This window comes from Lycorma delicatula, chromosome 3, assembly GCF_047948215.1.
Source record: "Lycorma delicatula isolate Av1 chromosome 3, ASM4794821v1, whole genome shotgun sequence".
NCBI classification, from domain to species: domain Eukaryota; kingdom Metazoa; phylum Arthropoda; class Insecta; order Hemiptera; family Fulgoridae; genus Lycorma; species Lycorma delicatula.
In genome coordinates, this window is record NC_134457.1 from 12,972,115 (window position 1) to 12,990,800 (window position 18,686).

At 33.1% G+C, this 18,686-nt stretch overlaps 1 protein-coding gene across 5 annotated transcripts in view; it reads left to right on the forward strand.

Moving 5' to 3' along the window:
- Positions 1-18,686, forward strand: part of Obsc (Obscurin) — a 613,188-nt gene that overhangs the window by 129,829 nt on the left and 464,673 nt on the right. The window contains exon 1 of one of the 5 annotated variants that reach the window (XM_075359430.1): positions 4,277-8,772. The exons of 1 other annotated variant lie outside the window; for it this stretch is intronic. In XM_075359430.1, the coding sequence (XP_075215545.1) occupies positions 4,480-8,772 (4,293 nt within the window). In that variant the 5' untranslated portion in view covers positions 4,277-4,479. Of the gene's footprint in view, positions 1-4,276; positions 8,773-18,686 lie in introns of those variants that run through there. 3 more of the 5 variants (XM_075359429.1, XM_075359427.1, XM_075359428.1) reach the window with 3 other exon arrangements.

Here is an 18,686-nt window from a genome sequence, read left to right on the forward strand (position 1 = left end):
ATTCCTTTGTTGCTTGTTCTGTGTACAAGTTGAAAAGTAATGGGGTACACTAATCCTTAACCTACCGGGTTAGTCTAATGGTTAAACTCGTCATTGCAAATCAGCTGATTTCGAAGTCGAGAGTTCCAAGATTTAAATCCTATTAAAGGCAGTTTTATACGGATTGAATCCTTGAGCCTGGATATCGGTGTTCTTTGGTGGTTAGGTTTCTGTTAACCATACATCTCAGGATTGGTCGACCCTGAGATTGTACAAGACGACACTTCATTTACATTCATACATATCATCCTCACTCATCCTCTGAAGTAATACCTTACGGTGGTTCCTAAGGCTAAACACACACACACACACACATATATATATATATATATATATATATACAGAGAACGAGAGAGAGAGAGAGGAGGGTGGGGGAGTGAGGGTGAGAGGGAGAGAGAGAGGGAGAATCCTTGTGTCATCCCTTTCTGAAAAGTTTGCATTTCTTCATCGTATTCTTATTGACTTTTGACAAATTATAGATTACTTTCAGTATATTTAAAGCCGAATCAGATGTGATTCTCTATATATAAAAATAAAAAAATAGTTTTATTATAGAGTTTCTGTTTTTAAGGGTGTGAACCCTATGAAAAGTTATTTTATTTTATTTTTATCTCATCGTATTTTGGAAGCTTTTTTTTGAAAACTAAGAAAACCGGAAGTAAATTTTCTATGAAATCAAATCCTCTTCAGGTATATACCATTATCACAATATCTTCCAAACTTTTCATTCCGATTTTTTCAAACGTTTTATAAAATCAGTTTTCTTAATACTGAAACTACGACGTAAAGTTTTATTATTTTAATTTAAATCGCGTTCTGAGTAGCCAAACAAAATTTAATTCATACAGATATATCCGTAAATATTGGTTTTTCATTAATCCAATATTAATAGTAATATTAATTACTATTTTTAATAGGGGTTATTTTCTATTCTTAAAAAAAAGAAATCTATTATAGACGCGTAAAATATTAAATATATTGGCATAGATTTCGTTTAAAAATAATATATAAAGACGAACATATTAAGGACCTTTATTTTTTATTTTTATGAAGATTTATTTAAATTTATTATTTTTATATACGTCTTTCGTTCATTATAAACTTTCTATAAACACTACGTTTGTGACACGCAAAAATACTTAACTGGAAATATCTAGATTAAGATTGTTTATCTACCGTTTTAAAAGTCGAAAGAAAGTTAAGATGGTTCCGATCGTTTTCGCTGCTGGCTGTAGTTATTAGGGTTAGTACACGGTTCTGATATTTAGAATTGGTTATATATGCCTCCGACCGAGGCCGGTCTGCGTGCACCGGATATCTTTTAGTAATATTATAGGCCTAATGCTATTTCGAACATTTACTTAATGCTGTTGCTAATTTTGTTTCTGAGAATCATAGGAATCGCTGTATTAGTTTCTTGTAAGAAAATCTGCTTCTAATATACTTTATCAGAAATAAAATGTTTTATTTTATCAATTTATATTTTATTATTTAAACCCTCTATTTACTTTTTAATTTAACAAAAATCGCAAGTGATATATGAAATTATAAAAAAACATCTGCGGTTGAATCTATTATAATGTATACATGTTGTCCTGAAAGGTATTCCAAATTTTAGGAACTCATTCTGGATATCAAAATTAACAAAATGTGTTACTCGCTTTATTTTCCCTCGGTTCGCTATTTTGTGTTTTTTTTCAAAAAAGATCTATATCATCAGTAGAACGAATTGAGATATTTTATTTGAAATTTGTTTCCAATAAGCAACGAAAAAATCCGATGTGGACACCACATGACTTCCTTGTACCCTTATTAAATTACATATACACATTTTTTTCTGTACTTCATTTGAAAGTGAGATACGATCTTCCAATTCTTTAATAAAGTGGACAGTTACACAATTGCAAAGTGGTGGACATCACATTGTGTCATTTTGTTTTTTTGTGGTGTCCATATCGGCATTTTATATTAGTTTATATATTAATTTTGTTTCATGTCGCTCAAGTGGTTATGTGGTATAAGTGAGAACGTATCGGATCCGTAACCAAGGACACATCGCTTCGAATCCGACTTCATATACATATTTTCTTTTAAATCTTTTTTTTCTTTAATTTAAATACATTGAGTTATTAATAATTATTAACTTCTGTAAAATTGTTTGAATTAAAATGAAAAGTACATAAAATTTTATTTCACTAATAATTCTGATTTTTTCATATATATATGAAAATTTTTTGTTATCAAATTATTATTTATTGTAAACATTTGTTATAATCACAGGTTAATAATTATTAATATATCAATATATTTAAATTAAAAAAATATATATGTATATGCAGTCGGATTCGAACCGATATGCCTTCCCCTTGTAAGATCCAAATATCTCATTAATTAAAATTTCATTTGGCTATAACTCTGAAACTAATGAAAATAAGCACTACTTATGATATATCGTTGAAAAGCTATCAATGAGGGCTTATTACTGCAGCCCTTAATATGCAGCCCTAATATATTGATTTAGGACTGATAACATCTAGTTGTGCACCTCCACTTTTTATTGCAATTGACTGGACCAAAAGTTTTCAAAAAACTGCACTAATAAGCACTTTTCTTAACTACAGTAATAAGCCCTCATTGAGAACTTTTCAACGATATATCATAAGTGGTACTTATTTTCATTGGTTCCTGAGTTATAGCCGAATAAAATTTTAAATAATGAAATATTTTCATCGTGCAAGAGGAAGGCACATCGGTCCGAATCCAACTTCATCTCTTTTTTATTACTTTTTTTTAAATGTCATATTAATTTATTAACCTTCGATTGTAAAAAAGATTTTACGATAAATAATAATAAAAAAAGAAAATATAAAAAAATATCAGAAGTTATTATTGAAATAAAATTTTATGTACTTCTCATTTTATGTGTATATGTAATTAATTAGGCGTACAAGGAAGTCATGTGGTGTCCACATCAGATTTTTTTTTATTCTTACGTAATCCTAATTTAAATATTATATTTGCATATATACTCCCTCATAATATTAACATTAAGATAAAAAACGATTGCGGTTATTAATACTGATTCTTGTTAACTATTATATAACATTAAAAAATATTAGAATATAAATCATGACCGATAATATTGTGAATGAATGAAATTTGTCGAAGAATTTGGAAAATCTGTTAACCACGATTAAAAAAAAAAAAAGCTAATTTGATTGCGTATTTTTGTTTTAATAAGAATGAATATGCGAAGAACTGGAAACAAAAGTAAAGAGAAAAGGAGCAATATAATATTATGAAATTTGATAAAGAAAAGTATCACAATATAACTCTTTTCGCAATTTTTACCTCTGAATTTTATTAAATATGTACAAGTTAGTTGAATAAGTACAAGAGTATAACGTAGTTTATTTATAAAATCACTGTATGGAGTATTATTGATATCGAAATTGTTATTTCCTATAAAAATCGATATTAATTTTATTAAAATTTAACATAGTATAATGTATGTTACTGATCGGAACAGTTTTGTAAATAACAAGCATGTTTTAATTAATCGTACATTTATTTAACGTATTCTTTACTAAATATTCATTGATTCGGAATTTTTTTGATTGTGTAACAGAATACCTTGTATTTTAAGGTTCGAATTATCTAAAACATTTTGTAAAAATATACTTGAAAAAATAAACATATGAATTAAAACCTGTACTACCTGCTAGTAATGCATTACCGAATTTTTGGTGTTTAAGAGAAGGAATTAAAGGTAAATTGTATATATATATATATATATATATAAACGAGTGAGATAGGTAGAAGTGAGAGAGAGAGTAATAGTTAGAGTTGTCAGGCCCTCCGCAAATAGCGTGCTGTCTTGGCAGGTCAACAATGAAGTTTCAATAGTGCGATAAGAGCGTGGAGAAGATGTAGTGGTAGGATAGTTTTTTGAGGGGGGATGAAGTGTGTTGGATTCACGTATCGGCGGTCGGACTCGTGGTTGGTGTGGACAGTGATCAGTCTGCTGCCGGTCTGGGCTGTGTGTCTTACATTCCAGTTCTCTCCTCGCGCTTTCTTTGATTATACTTCGATTTAAATATTTGTTATTTCGATTGTAAAGATGACGCGAATTACTATACTGAATTTTTAACGAATTGTTTATTAACGATTAAAAAGAGTTACACGAGTGATATTACGTTAAAATATTGAAGTGATTAATTTTGTGTTTTATATATTTATATTATTTATTTATTTATTATTATTATTTTAATTTTTATTAATACTGAAATTAATAGTGCTTCGTGATGATTTGTGCCTGAGCCTTTCTGCTTGAATTTAGTCCAAAATGAAATAACGACCGCTTTTCCGATACAACTGTTATAGCGTTCTCTAATATCTGATCGACGGGTCGTACTAAAAGTTTCAGTATCTTTATCGACCATGTCTACGTTTTGTCGAATTACCGGCAAGAGCCGCGGGCTTCCTAAGCCCAACTATTTTCCGCTTTTGCCTCCGATATCTCCTGCCGATGCGAAGCGGTTTTGTCGTATTACAGGTAAAGCCTACGGGTTACCTACGCATCATTATATTCCGGTTTTGGTCGGTCGTCCGAAAAAATCACGAAACGTAGTTCATTGTCCCGTTACTCAGAAATCGGAAGGGCAAGGGCCTCATAGTTTTCCGCATGGAAAACGTCATGTTGTATTGGCTGATTTTCGTTATGTATTTCCGTCTTTGGACGAGTCACCTGAAATGACACAGTTGTTAGCGAACAAAAGTATCGAGTCGGAGGATAAATACGTGTATACCGTCGATGAAAGGCGGTGTAACTTGATATTTCCGGCTAAATTAGAAGCCGCAGTTCGCGATGGAGATGTCAGGGACGTTATGCTAGCTAAAGACGCGGATACCGTGTTGTTAAAGTTAAAACGTGGAGGCGATGTCTCCATCGATGTGAAAGATATTGATGTCAGCGGTATGGTCCTTTGGGAAGGAGAAGGACCTAACGAAGAGGTCTTAAAAAAGAGAACGAAACGTAAACGAGCGAGCGGCACCGATCTCGTTCGAAAAATATTTGAAGATAAAGAACGTGCGGCTGAGCTAGCGGAGTTCGAAGAATCTGAAATAAAACGTGTACGCGTTAAACACGTTAAGTTAACTAGCGCTAAACCTTCTGAACCGATTAAACAAAAATGGAATAATTTTCAAAAAGAGGATTTATCAGGCGTTGCTGAAAATAAAGTAAATGAGATTTCAGACGCGGTGCTTAAAAAAATTGATTGGAATCAAGTTAACAATGATAGTGTCAGCAACAGTGAAATTTTGGTAGACAGACTGCCGGATCCTATCTCGGTCCCGTCGGAGCAGGTCAATCTCCAATTTTCTTTTCCGGGAATTATCCAGCAGCCGTCAACCGTGTCAGAAAATATAGTTGGTTTTGAACCGGTGGCTGCCGTAACACCTGTGACTCCATTGGTATCAGAACCTGATCCGGTGATACAGAAAGCCGTTCGGGAAATTAATCCACAACAGCTAAGTAAAACCGCTAACATCGATAAAATATTTACAAAAAGCAATAAAACCTTAAATACACTACCTTGTATCGATGAGATTCCAGAACTGATTAATCGTATTCGCGAAGGTGTTTCTACTACTGAAGAGAAAGAAGGAGTTCAAATCCACGGATTGAAAATCGATATAGCAACTGCGCAAAGATTTGTTGCGGGACAAACGTTCGATACTCCACAAGGGCCTGTGTTTGTTCCTGGATTAACTGTACAGACTCCAGCCGGTGAAACATTTCTTCCTGGAATTACAGTGGACACACCCGATGGCCCTCGATTGGTACCGGGCCAGTGTGTAGCCGTAAAAGATGAAAAGGGAAGTAGCAAGGAATATTTTGTGGCGGGGCAGTCTGTTATGACGCGCGAAGGTGAAAAATTTATTCAAGGCCAAACGTTGATTACTAGTGAAGGTGTTAAGTTTGTTCCTGGACAGACTGTTATATCTGCTGATTCGCCGAGATTTGTGCCCGGACAAATTTTGTTGGGAGAGGGACAAGACGATTCAAGATTTATTCCGGGTCAAACTGAATCAACTCCAAATGGTCCGATGTTTGTACCCGGACAAACTATTGTTTCGTCGAGTGGTGAAGTGCAATTTATCGCCGGACAGAGCGTTCATTCGGAGAAAGGTTGGGATTTTGTACCCGGAAAAAGTGTGACTTCTTCCAGCGGTGAAGTACAGTTCCTTCCCGGAAGAGAAATAAAAACTGAAAATGGTCAGATGCTCGTTCCTGGTCAATACGTTCGCGATAAAAGCGGTAATTCTGTGTTTATGCCTGGTGTAACTGTTAAAAAGGACGGCATTAATGCGCAGTTCGTTCCTGGTGCAACCGTTGATACGCTTAATGGAAAACAGTTTGTAGAAGGACAAATTTTAAAATCTAGTAGTGGAACTCTGACATTCGTGCCTGGAAAGTCTAAAATATCTGTTGACGGACAAATTAACTTTGCTGCGGCCCAAAACGTGAATGAAGTCGTTTACCGTGAAGAATTATCCTTGGGATTATTAATGAACGAACAGTGCGTTCATGGTGATGAAAAGTCAAACGCAGTTTACGGACACATGGTTCAAACCGAGAAAGGAGTTGAATTTTTCCCCGGCATTGCATCTGGACTTCCTGCAGGCAAAGTCGTGCCTGGAAAATTATTAAGAGGAGAAGAAGTTAGATTTATCCCCGGTATTATTATCGACGGAAATTTCGTACCAGGGCAAATAGTGATGACGGATCAAGGAGAACAATTCGTTCCGGGACAAGTGGTGGAGACAGAAAATGGCCCGAAATTCGTTCCTGGACAAGTTATCGATTCGATTACGGGACCAAAATTTGTTCCGGGACAAACCGTTAATACCGAAGACGGCCCTAAATTCGTCCCCGGTCAGATAGTTGAAACTCGGGCTGGACCTACCTTTATTCCCGGACAAATCATTTCGACCGACGAGGAGGGTTCTCGGTTCGTTCCGGGTCAGGTCGTCGATACCGTGGAAGGGCCAAGATTTGTACCCGGTAGAGTGATCGAAACCGGTGATCACGTAACATTTGTGCCCGGCCAAGTGGTGCAGACGAGTGAAGGTCTTAGATTTGTGGCGCCTGATTTACAGAATTCTGAGGAAGGAGAATGCGAGTTTACGGTTCAGAGTTTTCAAGTGACACCGGAAGAACTGAATCTTCTACAACTTCATATAGGTACAGCAACTCATTTTACGACCGGTCAAGCGGCCGTCGATTCGCGAATGATGCGACAACTTTCCCAAGCCGGTATGGCCGTCGGTCGACAAGTACCTGCCGAAGTACCCGTTGTTGACGTTCGTACTATTCCGGCTATGAGTGCTGCTTGTGAGCTGTCAGATCGTCTAAAACTGGATCCGGTATCGACCGTTAAATTGAGTCAAGTAATGGCAAGTATTGCGCGTTTTAACTGCGACCTCTCTGTTACGGAATCGCTGACGTGCTCCCCTGAAGAAATCTCATTTTTAAAAGAATTGGTTACGGCAGTTATTAATTCAGAAGATGACGCAGACATGTACCAAGCTATAACTGAGATTATAGAAAAACAATTACATTCAGAAGAGGGGAATTTTGTCCCTTCATTAGATAAACTCCATTCGTTTATCGTTACGTCCAGCGAATTAAATAATCTTAGACGACCCAGCACTTTAAATGTTTTACGGGAAATTATTAGAAACGGTTCAAAAGAAAATAAATCTGCCGTCGATAAACTGTGCAGCGTTCTGAAAAATAATGAAGAAACAATAGCGACCGCTTTTAGACATTTCAGCGAGGGTAAACCCGAATTGATCAAAGCGGTGGTCGAAAAATTATCAGAAAACGTATCTGTCGGAGAGTCGGAAAAAGAAGCGTTAGAAACTCTCCAACGCGCAATCGTAAATACTGTGCGCGAATCCAGTGAGAGGAGCGTACAACAGTTATTGGGCGATTCTGAAGGTGCCGGTTTAAAAAAATTGATCCTGCAAGCGGTAGGATTAGCTCGCGCTTTAGGATTGACGGATGTCGGAAACAGTTTGCTACAAATTCTTTCTGATCAAAAGAGTACGGAAATATTATCAGGCGATTCGACGACGATCAGCATCCTCAGAAGGTTGACCGTCATGAGACAATTAGCAGAAAATCGACCTTCCTTTATATCTGCCCTGAATCAATTGCAAAGCGACCCGGAATTGGTTCGAACCGATCCTCTTCTTAGGGAATTGGTGAGAGAGAGTGCGGCTCTGATGGTCGTACCCGAAGAAGCACCCGTCTTAGAATCTTCTGCAGATATTCCGTCGTCGTTATTCCATCAACCTCACAGTCTGGCCATGGAAGATTATTTGGTGCGCACACAAAAACACGGCATTTTGCTGATTATCAAAGACGGATTGCAGATGGTGGTACCGCGTGAAGCGTCTCGTCTCATTCTTACCGGTAAAGTACCGTATACGGTATTAGATGAAAAGGGTATACATTATTTTGCGCCGCTCGATGTTTTTTCGGCTTTACGTCTTCCCAAAATGGCTAAACATAACTTTTCTATGTACGCGTGTAAAATGGAACAGGATGAAACCGAGGACGGTACTTTAACTCCGGCCAGTTCGGTCAGCCTCGAAGATCTTCGAAGACTTTCTTATCCTTCGGTCGCACCGATAAACGGCCGTTCAAGGGTGACAGCTCAGGTCTGTATTCTTTATCAGTGTTATGTAGAATAACTTAATTATTTAGGCATAAAATACGATATCTTTATACCATAAAATGATGTTTTCTCCACCTAATTTGATCTTTTACTGGAAATATTAAACATTTCTCTTTCACTCTCTCTCTCTCTCTACCTCTTTCTCCCACACATATATATATATATATATATATATATATATATATATAAACTATAACGGATGGGCGTAACATTGCTTGTAATATTACTTAACTTTAACATCTGAGGAGTAAATATTTTGTTGCTTGCAAACTATGCATTTTTTTTAACAGTCGACTTTGTAATCATATTTAATAAGTGAAAATCTATTTTCGTTAAGAAGCAAAATTAAAAAAAAAATATATTTACTAACAAATCAGATCAAATCATTATTTATATTTGCTTAACTAGTTAAAAAAAGAGATACAACAATATTTAATCCTTTGTGCTAACTATTGACGGTAAATAAGAACGATTTTCATTATAAAATGTTATTTTTATAATGGACTACCGTAATATTGTTACAATACTTTTTTTTTGTCTTCAGTCATTTGATTGGTTTGATGCAACTCTCCAAGCTTCCCTATATAGTGCTAGTTGTTTCATTTCAATATACCCCCTACATCCTACATCCCTAAAAATTTGTTTTACGTATTCCAAACGTTGCCTGCCTGCACAATTTTTTCCTTTTATCTGTTTCTCCAATATTAAAGCGACTATTCCAGGATGCCTTAATATGTGGCCTATAAGTCTGTCTCTTCTTTTAACTATATTTTTCCAAATGCTTCTTTATTCATCGATTTGCCGCAACACCTCTTCATTTGTCACATTATCCACCCATCTGATTTTTAAGATTCTCCTACAGCACCACATTTCAAAAGCTTCTAATCATTTTCTTCTCAGATACTCCGATCGTCCAAGTTTCACTTCCATATAAAGCGACGCTCCCAACATATACTTTCAAAAATCTTTTCCTGACATTTAAATTAATTTTTGATGTAAGCAAATTAAATTATAAAACAATTTTTACAATAAATAATTCAGTAATGACAATAAAAAATATAAAAAAAAGTATGAAAAAATATAAGCAGTTTATTAATGATATAAAATTTTATTTTCTTTTAAAAATGTATATATTTAATTTAATAGGCGTACAAGGAAGTCATGTGGTGTTCTCATAAAATTTTTATTTATTGAATTAAAAGTCCGAAGCACGTTTTATTTAGGTTTTTTAAAAATGTTTTAACAAAATTCTTTTTCGGAGGTACGTGAAATATTTATTTTATAAAATGTAAAATCCAAGTTACAGATGAATATGCTGTCCTATTAATCGTCGGAGCATGTTTTTATTAATTCGATACTTCCGGTAATAAAATGTCATCTGCATTTTAAAATAGTATTTTGATTTTATATATATATATATATATATATATATATATATATATATATATAAATTTTGATGTGCATGTACTACATGGTTTTCTTTATTTTTTTACATATAGTCGAGTGGGGGATTGAAGTCTATATGAAAACGTTTTATCACGTGTTGTAATTAATTATTAAACTCGAAAAGATTATACAGGTCAGGTATTGCATTTTCACACGCTACAAAAATTGTCATTCATCTCATCCTTCTCAAAAAATCCGAAAAGAAAAATAGGTTAATTTCACGAATATTTAATCTTGGTAAACGGTCGATGTAATAATTCACTAAAGAACAGAAATAACTTTGATTTCCAATAATAAATCGGAATTATTTAGGTATGCTAATAAGAATCCTTCTTAAGGGACGGTGTTTTATTTTTAAAGTCAGAATAGACTAGACCTTTCTTTCTTAAGAAAGATTAGTGTTTTTTTTTTTTTTAGTAGAAGTAGGCTAGCGATGTAAAGAATTTCTTAGCACTTATAAAAAAAAAAACAAAAAACATTGCAATCTAAACGAAACTTGAATTATTTAATGCTGTCACATTTTAACGCATGATTCTGTGCCAATTTTTTTTTTGTCGTGAGCGAAGAGGAGGAAGATTTGCTTTGTGTGGTCTTACATTTATCATACGCTGTGTTTTAATCATAAATTTTTACAGAGCGAATTCGTATTAATATTTATTGTTATCGTATACTAACAAAAAATTAATTCGTAGCTTGTTATTGAAGTTAAATAAGTGTTGTGAAGAAGAAAAAAGTTGATATGAAAAATTAAAGTGTTACTTCCCAGTTGATAAAGTAGTAATTATTCTTACCGATGTATGATAGCGCATTTTATTTTTTCCATTTTAACATTTAGTGTATTTTTATTTATATGATAAAAAAGTTTGTAATCGTTTTTCTTGAAATTTTGAATGAAACATTACGTTCTACTATACGTTACATTTAAGCAAAAATTTATTTATTTTTTGGCTTATTTATAACAAGATTTTACATTGTTACTTACTTGTACGAAGTAAAGGAAGTACTGTGATTCCGAAAAATTTCGGTTTTCATATTTCAACGGAAATATCCATTTTGACCTTCCCTGAATCCATTTTGACTAGTTTTGGCGTGACGTCTGTTCGTATGTATCTCGCAATAACTAAAAAACGATTAGAAATTAGGATGTTGAAATTTTGAATTTAGGACTGTTTTGCAACTTTCCTTTTGATTGGAATCGTCTGATCCAAAAGTGTAAAAAAAAACCCAAAATCCAAAAGAATTTGAATTTTGGACTTATTCTTAACTGCAGTAATAAGCTCTCATCGAGAACTTTTCAACGATATTTCATAAGTGGTACTTATTTTCGTTCGTTTCAGAGTTATAGCCAAATTAAATTTTAATTAAGAAATATTTGGATCTTAGAAGGGGGAAGGCACATCGGTTCGAATCGGACTACATCACATTTTTTAAAATTTAAATATATTTATTAAATATAAAGTATATAAATGTCAGATAATGTTAAATATTACTGTTAAAATGTTAAATATAAATGTTAATGTTAAATCAAATGTTAAATATTTAATATATAAATGTTTAAAAAAAAATTACGATAAATAGTAATTAAGTAATAACCAAAAAAAAATATGAGAAAGTATCAGACTTTATTAATGAAATAAAATTTTATGCACTTTTCACTTTAAAAAAACGTATATATGTTATTTAATAGGCCTAAAAGTAAGTCATGTGGTGTCCACATCAGATTATTAGATTTATTTAATAATATTTACCTGCTTTGTATTAATTTTTTTTCGCTGTGTATTACATTTTTTTTCCGGTGTGTTAACATCTGTTAACAGCAGAAAAAAAAACATATGTTTATCTTAGAAAACATCTGGTACCTTATGTTACCAGATGATGTTACAGATATTAACTCGTTAGCCGCCGTTTGAACTGTATCTCCAAACGTTCTTGAGATAAGAAAATAACCTTTAGTCAGGTCTTTTTATCTTTTCTATTTTAATCTTAGTTTAAAATAACAGTTTTACATTTTTTTTTCTTTTTTTTTTAAATTCATTTTAATTTTATCTCTTTTTAAGGACCACATTAATATAAGGCTTGTAAGATATCAGATTTGTTTTTTTTTTATATATACATTTTATAACGACCCATTTATAATTTTTCAAGTTTTAATTTTTCATTTTTTATAGTTTTTCAAGTTTCAAGTTTTTTCAAGTTTTCAAGTTTATATATATATATATATATATATTATTTATTGTATTTCATCAATAAGTTTTATCATCTGTACCTAAAAAAACAAGTTGTTCTGACTTACTGACGATTAATATTCAATCACCCAGAAAACACTACTGAAAATGGATTGATGAAAATGTGTATACCCGTAAGTGCACACTAAGAAAGGATTTTTTGAAATTCCGAGTTTAAAGAGTTAAATTGTAGTAACAATGAAATTTACTATTTTTTAATTTTTTTCCGGTAACAAATGAAGATATCAGTTTGATTTTTGGTGTGCGCAATTTTCAAGTAATTGTCTAAAAACAAATTTCTTTATTTTTCGAAATTCGACTAAAAATAAATTTGAACAATGATTGCAAATTTTCCTCATTTTCGAGACTAAACGAATGATTGAGGCTTGTAAATATTCTTCAGATAAATATCTAAAAACCATTTTCGTTTTTTTTTTTAATTTCGATTTTTTAAGGGGTGTGACGGTGTACGACGCGGTGAGTCGACCAAGACAGCCACTGTTACTGTATGTGCGACGCGACTGGCTGCACCTGCCTTCGGTTACTTTACTAAAAAACTTAAAATAAAAGTAGTTAAGAAATTTAAAAAAAATGTAAAACGAAGTACCTTCATCTTCTAGTGGTGTTTGTCGGGTAACGCGAAGAACCTGGCAAAATACATTTTTACCCGTACGAAGTACGGGTAACCTCTTATAACTAGTGTATTTAAGATGGAGGCCAACAGTTTTGAAACCAACAATGTTAGATCACTCACTTATGTTTGTGAGATGATACTTACTTTTGTTGTGAAGAAATTACAATATACTTATATTTTTTATAAATTGAACAGACCTTAATTTTTATTTATCATTATTATTCTCACTAGCATGAGTTTAATGAACACAGCCGAGTCCTAGGGACAGAGCCCTCTGGCTAGACGGGAGGGGCGGTTAATATCCCCTGACCGCGACAGTAAACGCAAGTAACCATATTGCGCGGGTGAAACCGCGACAGAGATGCTAGATCGGAGATTGCAATACATTTTTCTTTATCTTTATTGGGCTTTTGCATATCGGTATTATTATTATTTCAATTTATTAATAAGATGAATTGATTTGACAAGAGATTGTTCACTTTTGTTATCTTCCGTTTTTTGTTTTTCTTTATTTAAGAGTTTGGCGATAATTCGTTGTTTATCGTGTATTCCTCCTATATTTTTAATAACAATTTTTATGTACCGTTTTATCAGCATTTAATGATAATCTAAAAACAATATTCTGGATTAAATAATTTTTATTTATAAATAAATAAAAAAATCTTTCAATAATTAATCACACATTTAATTGTTCCGATCTACTACAGTTGTAGCCGCATTAATTTAAAATTCTCTTTTTACAGAATTTTATTGCGGTCAATTTTTGTGACCGGCAATTTATAATAAACAATGTCTTTTGAAACGGCATTACTGAACCTGATGTATATGTGTTGTCGTAATTATTTATATGTTTTCGCACAATCCCATCCTGACGATTATAACAATCGCATACCGTTTCATGGCCTTTCTAATTTTCGCGGTTTATCCAGAACATCATGCAACTGAAAAAACTTTGAAGTGTTTTCTTCAGTTTTATTATTTTTAGCCAAATTAATGAAATTCTTGTCAACAACGCGCCAACAACCCGCACAAACACAACCCAACTCTCCAGCGCATAAATGAAGTCGGGGTAAGCTTATCTTTTCTGCTTACCCAAACTGAAAAAGGTCGGTTACAATTATTTTTTTCCTACAGAATCTAAGTAACGCAACCTTATGGAAGAATGTTTCCTTCTTTTCTTGCTGGTTTAATTGAGAAGAAATGGGTTACACAATACAACAGAGAATATTCATTGTCCCCCAATACATTAGATGTGCCAGTTATGCCCAGACCCAGAATGCCTTCACAGAAACTTAAGGCGTGGATGCACCAAAAGTCCTCCGACAAGCGGCTGTACGCCAAGTTCTAACAGAGAGGGAGTGTGGCAGATGCAGCCAAAATCGCTCGACTGAAAGTCCTAACACCAGGAAATTTGATCGACGTTCAAGCTTCATATTCTTGTAGTCTCAAGAAGTCTGTGCGACGCCTATCTAGCCAATTTGGTCTCTCCGTGGGTAGTGCCCGCATGACATTGTGTTTAAAGATGCATCCGTACAGAATTTGTGTTGTTCACGAGTTGTTACCTGCAGATATTGGAAAACATGTAGCTTTCTGTCAGCGGTTCTTGTCGTCTGTAACACCAGATGGGGAAGAATTCGATGATCGGTTTCGATTTGAAGAGGCATGGTTCCACCTTAATTGATTAGTGAGTGGACAGAATTCACGCATTTGGCGTACCGAAAATCCGTATCAGTTGTACGGACAAAAAGTGGATGTTCGGTGTGTAGTGTCACGCAAGCGAATCTTCATCACATTCTTTCAGGATAGAGTGAACAGTGTGCGCTTCATACAGATGATGCGACTATTTGTAAACACTGTACCTGCAGACCGGCTAGAGTATAAGCGGTTTCAGGAGAATAGTGCTACGGGTTATACAGCCAACAACATTATGACTTTTTTGGATCAGTATTTTCATGGACAAGTGATTTCGAAGAGTTTTGGCCATCTCGGTATCTTGATTTATCCCCTCCTGACGTTTTGTGGGGATACCGTAAGGATGCCGATTACAAAACTTATTCTCACATTGTTCCCAGATTGCAGAGCGAAATTGAATGTGTCGCTGCAGTTCCTCCACAAACTTTACAACGTGTATTCAAGAGCATGCAACGTCGTATTCAATTACTTGAATCGCGTATTGGAGGCCATTTTCAAAAACTATTGTGACTCATTTTCTACCGTGATTCGACTTCCGGAAAATTTCGACATATATTTGCGTTTCACATCTCCCAGACCCCAAAACCACCGTCAGTTAAATATTTTATATACATATTTCACTTTTTTGTGGATACGATAACTGCCGTAATTTTGCGCCAATCACTTTCAAATTGATACATAAAATATAACTACCCAAAATCTTGGTCGTGTTCGTTAATGGGCCAAATCGGACAATGGGGGTGGAAATGGGGATCCTTTTTCGAAAAAAAAAACAAAATATCGCTATAACTTTGTTATTAAGTAAGATATCGAATTCGTTTAAGGTTTCTACTATTTTTTTGATAAGAGTCTAAAATTTATATAAGTAAAGTTTTTTGATATCACCAACCACTGGTCCAGGGGGTGGAAAAAATTGGGTTTCGAAGACAAAAAAAGACATCCCTCCCTTAATAGGCACAGTATCGAATCGATTTAAAGTGGTCTTTAGTCCTCTAATCATTACCTAATAAAACTTTTGTCTGAAACAATTTTTGATATGACCAACCCTTACGGCAAGGGATGATCAAAATGTTGCTGGAATTGTAAGAAGATGGAGCTTGTCGAATGCTAAACATGTGAAACTTTTTTTCACATGCAACCACTGTCGTATTTAAATTTGAATTTTTTCTTAACTTTAAGGTGGTAATCTTTTTTATCCCCTATGTAGCACGTTGAAATCTACTTCCGCCTTCTGGCGTGTCAAAAGGGATTTTTCTGTTATTAATAGATGTCAGTATAACTCTTTATGGTACTGACGTATTAACGCCACCGCAGCTACAGCTTTATTTAAAAACAAAGTAGCCAATCGGATTTCGGTGGAAATTGAACAGTGTCTTTATTAATTTTAATAAACGGTTATTTATATTTATTTATTTTATAAATATAATTTAACCAAACTTAACCTACGCTCGCTAACCTTGACCAATTAACAGGAGTGTTTTGATTATTTAAATAATAAATAACCGCAATAATTACTGAATTTATTAAATAAATACTCAAAAAATTACGGTGTTAATTAGTCAAGGTTTATAGGTTTATATTCTATGAGTATAGGTTAAGTTTGGTTAAATTATATTTATAAAATAATCATTTATTAAAATTAATAAAGAGACTGTTCATTTTCCACCGAAATCCGATTGACTACTTTGTTTTTAAAAAAGCTGTAGCTGCGGTGGCGTTAATAGGTCAGTACCCTCATTATAAGTAAATTTGAAGTTGTATTTAGAGACTTTTTTATTTATTAGAAGTTTTTAATCTTATAGCCTGAAAAAGTGATCGGACAAAATGACAAAATCGATTAATGATTAAAAAGGATAGCATTATTATCGTAACCTTTACAGATTTTTGTTTCTTGAAATGGACATTTTAATGTACATATAGATATTATTAGTTTATCTTAAAAGATATAACTTATAATAATAATTTAACTATAAAAACCAATCGTAAACGATTAGTTTTTATAGTTAAATTTTTGTAAAGTATGTGTACCCTGTGTATTTATGAGTCACATACGTGGATATTTGTACTGATTTTCTTTAAATGTATATGTGTATTTCGCACCGTCGCAAAGCACAGTATATTTAATGATCTATTTTAAATTTTAGTGGAACTCGTGTGAGCTATATTTTTTTTAAATCTGTTGCTGTATTTTCTCTTTTAATTAAGCAAAAGGTAGAAGGAACACAGGTGGTGTGCTCTTTTCTTAGTTTTCTTTAATACAGAAATATAGGAATTACTCATCGTTTATTTACTTATGTCACATGACTTAAAAATTATGGCGGGAGACCAATTCAAAATGCGCAAAAGCGTAACATCGTAAAATGCAGAACAACTCGTGAACATTTTAGACAGAAGTATTTATTGCTAATAAACTCGACATATTTTTTTACTACCTAATATAAATGTTATTGAGTTTAGTTGTTTTAAGAGTACCGTACTGTAATTTAAATTTGAGAACATTTTTATAGATTTTTTTAAAATTTATGTAGATTAAATAAATAATTTATTTATCTCTAATTTTGAATTACAGTCTATCAGTTAATTTCTGGTTTATTTAATAAAGTAATTGAATGTTAAAATCAATCAATCGTGTACACTCATTTAAGATGTTTGATAATATTATAGAAGCTTTCTACAACAAATTATTATAAAGCTTGTGCTTCAAGTAACGTTGTTGTACGGGGGAAAAATTTGAAATATACACCCGTTTTTTTCGACTTATATGAGCAAAGATGTAATAATTTTGAATTGCAAACGTGATCTGTACCGATAAAATCTTTTTAAAACTGCCGATTCGATCACTTCGTTTATTTATTTGTACTTAAGGGTATTTTACAGTTCTAAGAAATTATTAAAATTATTTTAATTAATTTATCTTAGTTTGGGAGTTTCGACTTCAGTCAATGGAAAATTTATAAAAAATTTGATGTGGACAACATATGACTTCCTTGTTCGCCTATTAAATTAAAAATACACATTTTTTTTTTAAATGAAAAGTACATAACATTTTATTTCATTAACAACTTCTGATATTTTTTCATCCTTTTTTTATTGTTATTATTGAATTTATCGTAAAACATTTTTTTTTGCAATCAGAGGTTAATAATTATTAATAAATTAATATATTTAAATAAAAATAAAAAAAATGAAATCTGATTGAACAGATGTTCCCTTTGTAAGATCCATTTTTTTTTTTTTGTCTTCAGTCATCTGACTGGTTTGATGCAGCTCTCCAAGATTCTCTATCTAGTGCTAGTCGTTTCATTACAGTATACCCTCTACATCCTACATCCCTAACAATTTGTTTTACATATTCCAAACGTGGCCTGCCTACACAATTTTTCCCTTCTACCTGTCCTTCCAATATTAAAGCGACTATTCCAGGATGCCTTAGTATGTGGCCTATAAGTCTGTCTCTTCTTTTAACTATATTTTTCCAAATGCTTCTTTCTTCATCTATTTGCCGCAATACCTCCTCATTTGTCACTTTATCCACCCATCTGATTTTTAACATTCTCCTATAGCACCGCATTTCAAAAGCTTCTAATCTTTTCTTCTCAGATACTCCGATTGTCCAAGTTTCACTTCCATATAAAGCGACACTCCAAACATACACTTTCAAAAATCTTTTCCTGACATTTAAATTAATTTTTGATGTAAACAAATTATATTTCTTACTGAAGGCTCGTTTCGCTTGTGCTATTCGGCATTTTATATCGCTCCTGCTTCTCGTCCATCTTTAGTAATTCTACTTCCCAAATAACAAAATTCTTCTACCTCTAATCATAATCTTTTCTCCTCCTATTTTCACATTCAGCGGTCCATCTTTGTTATTTCTACTACATTTCATTACTTTTGTTT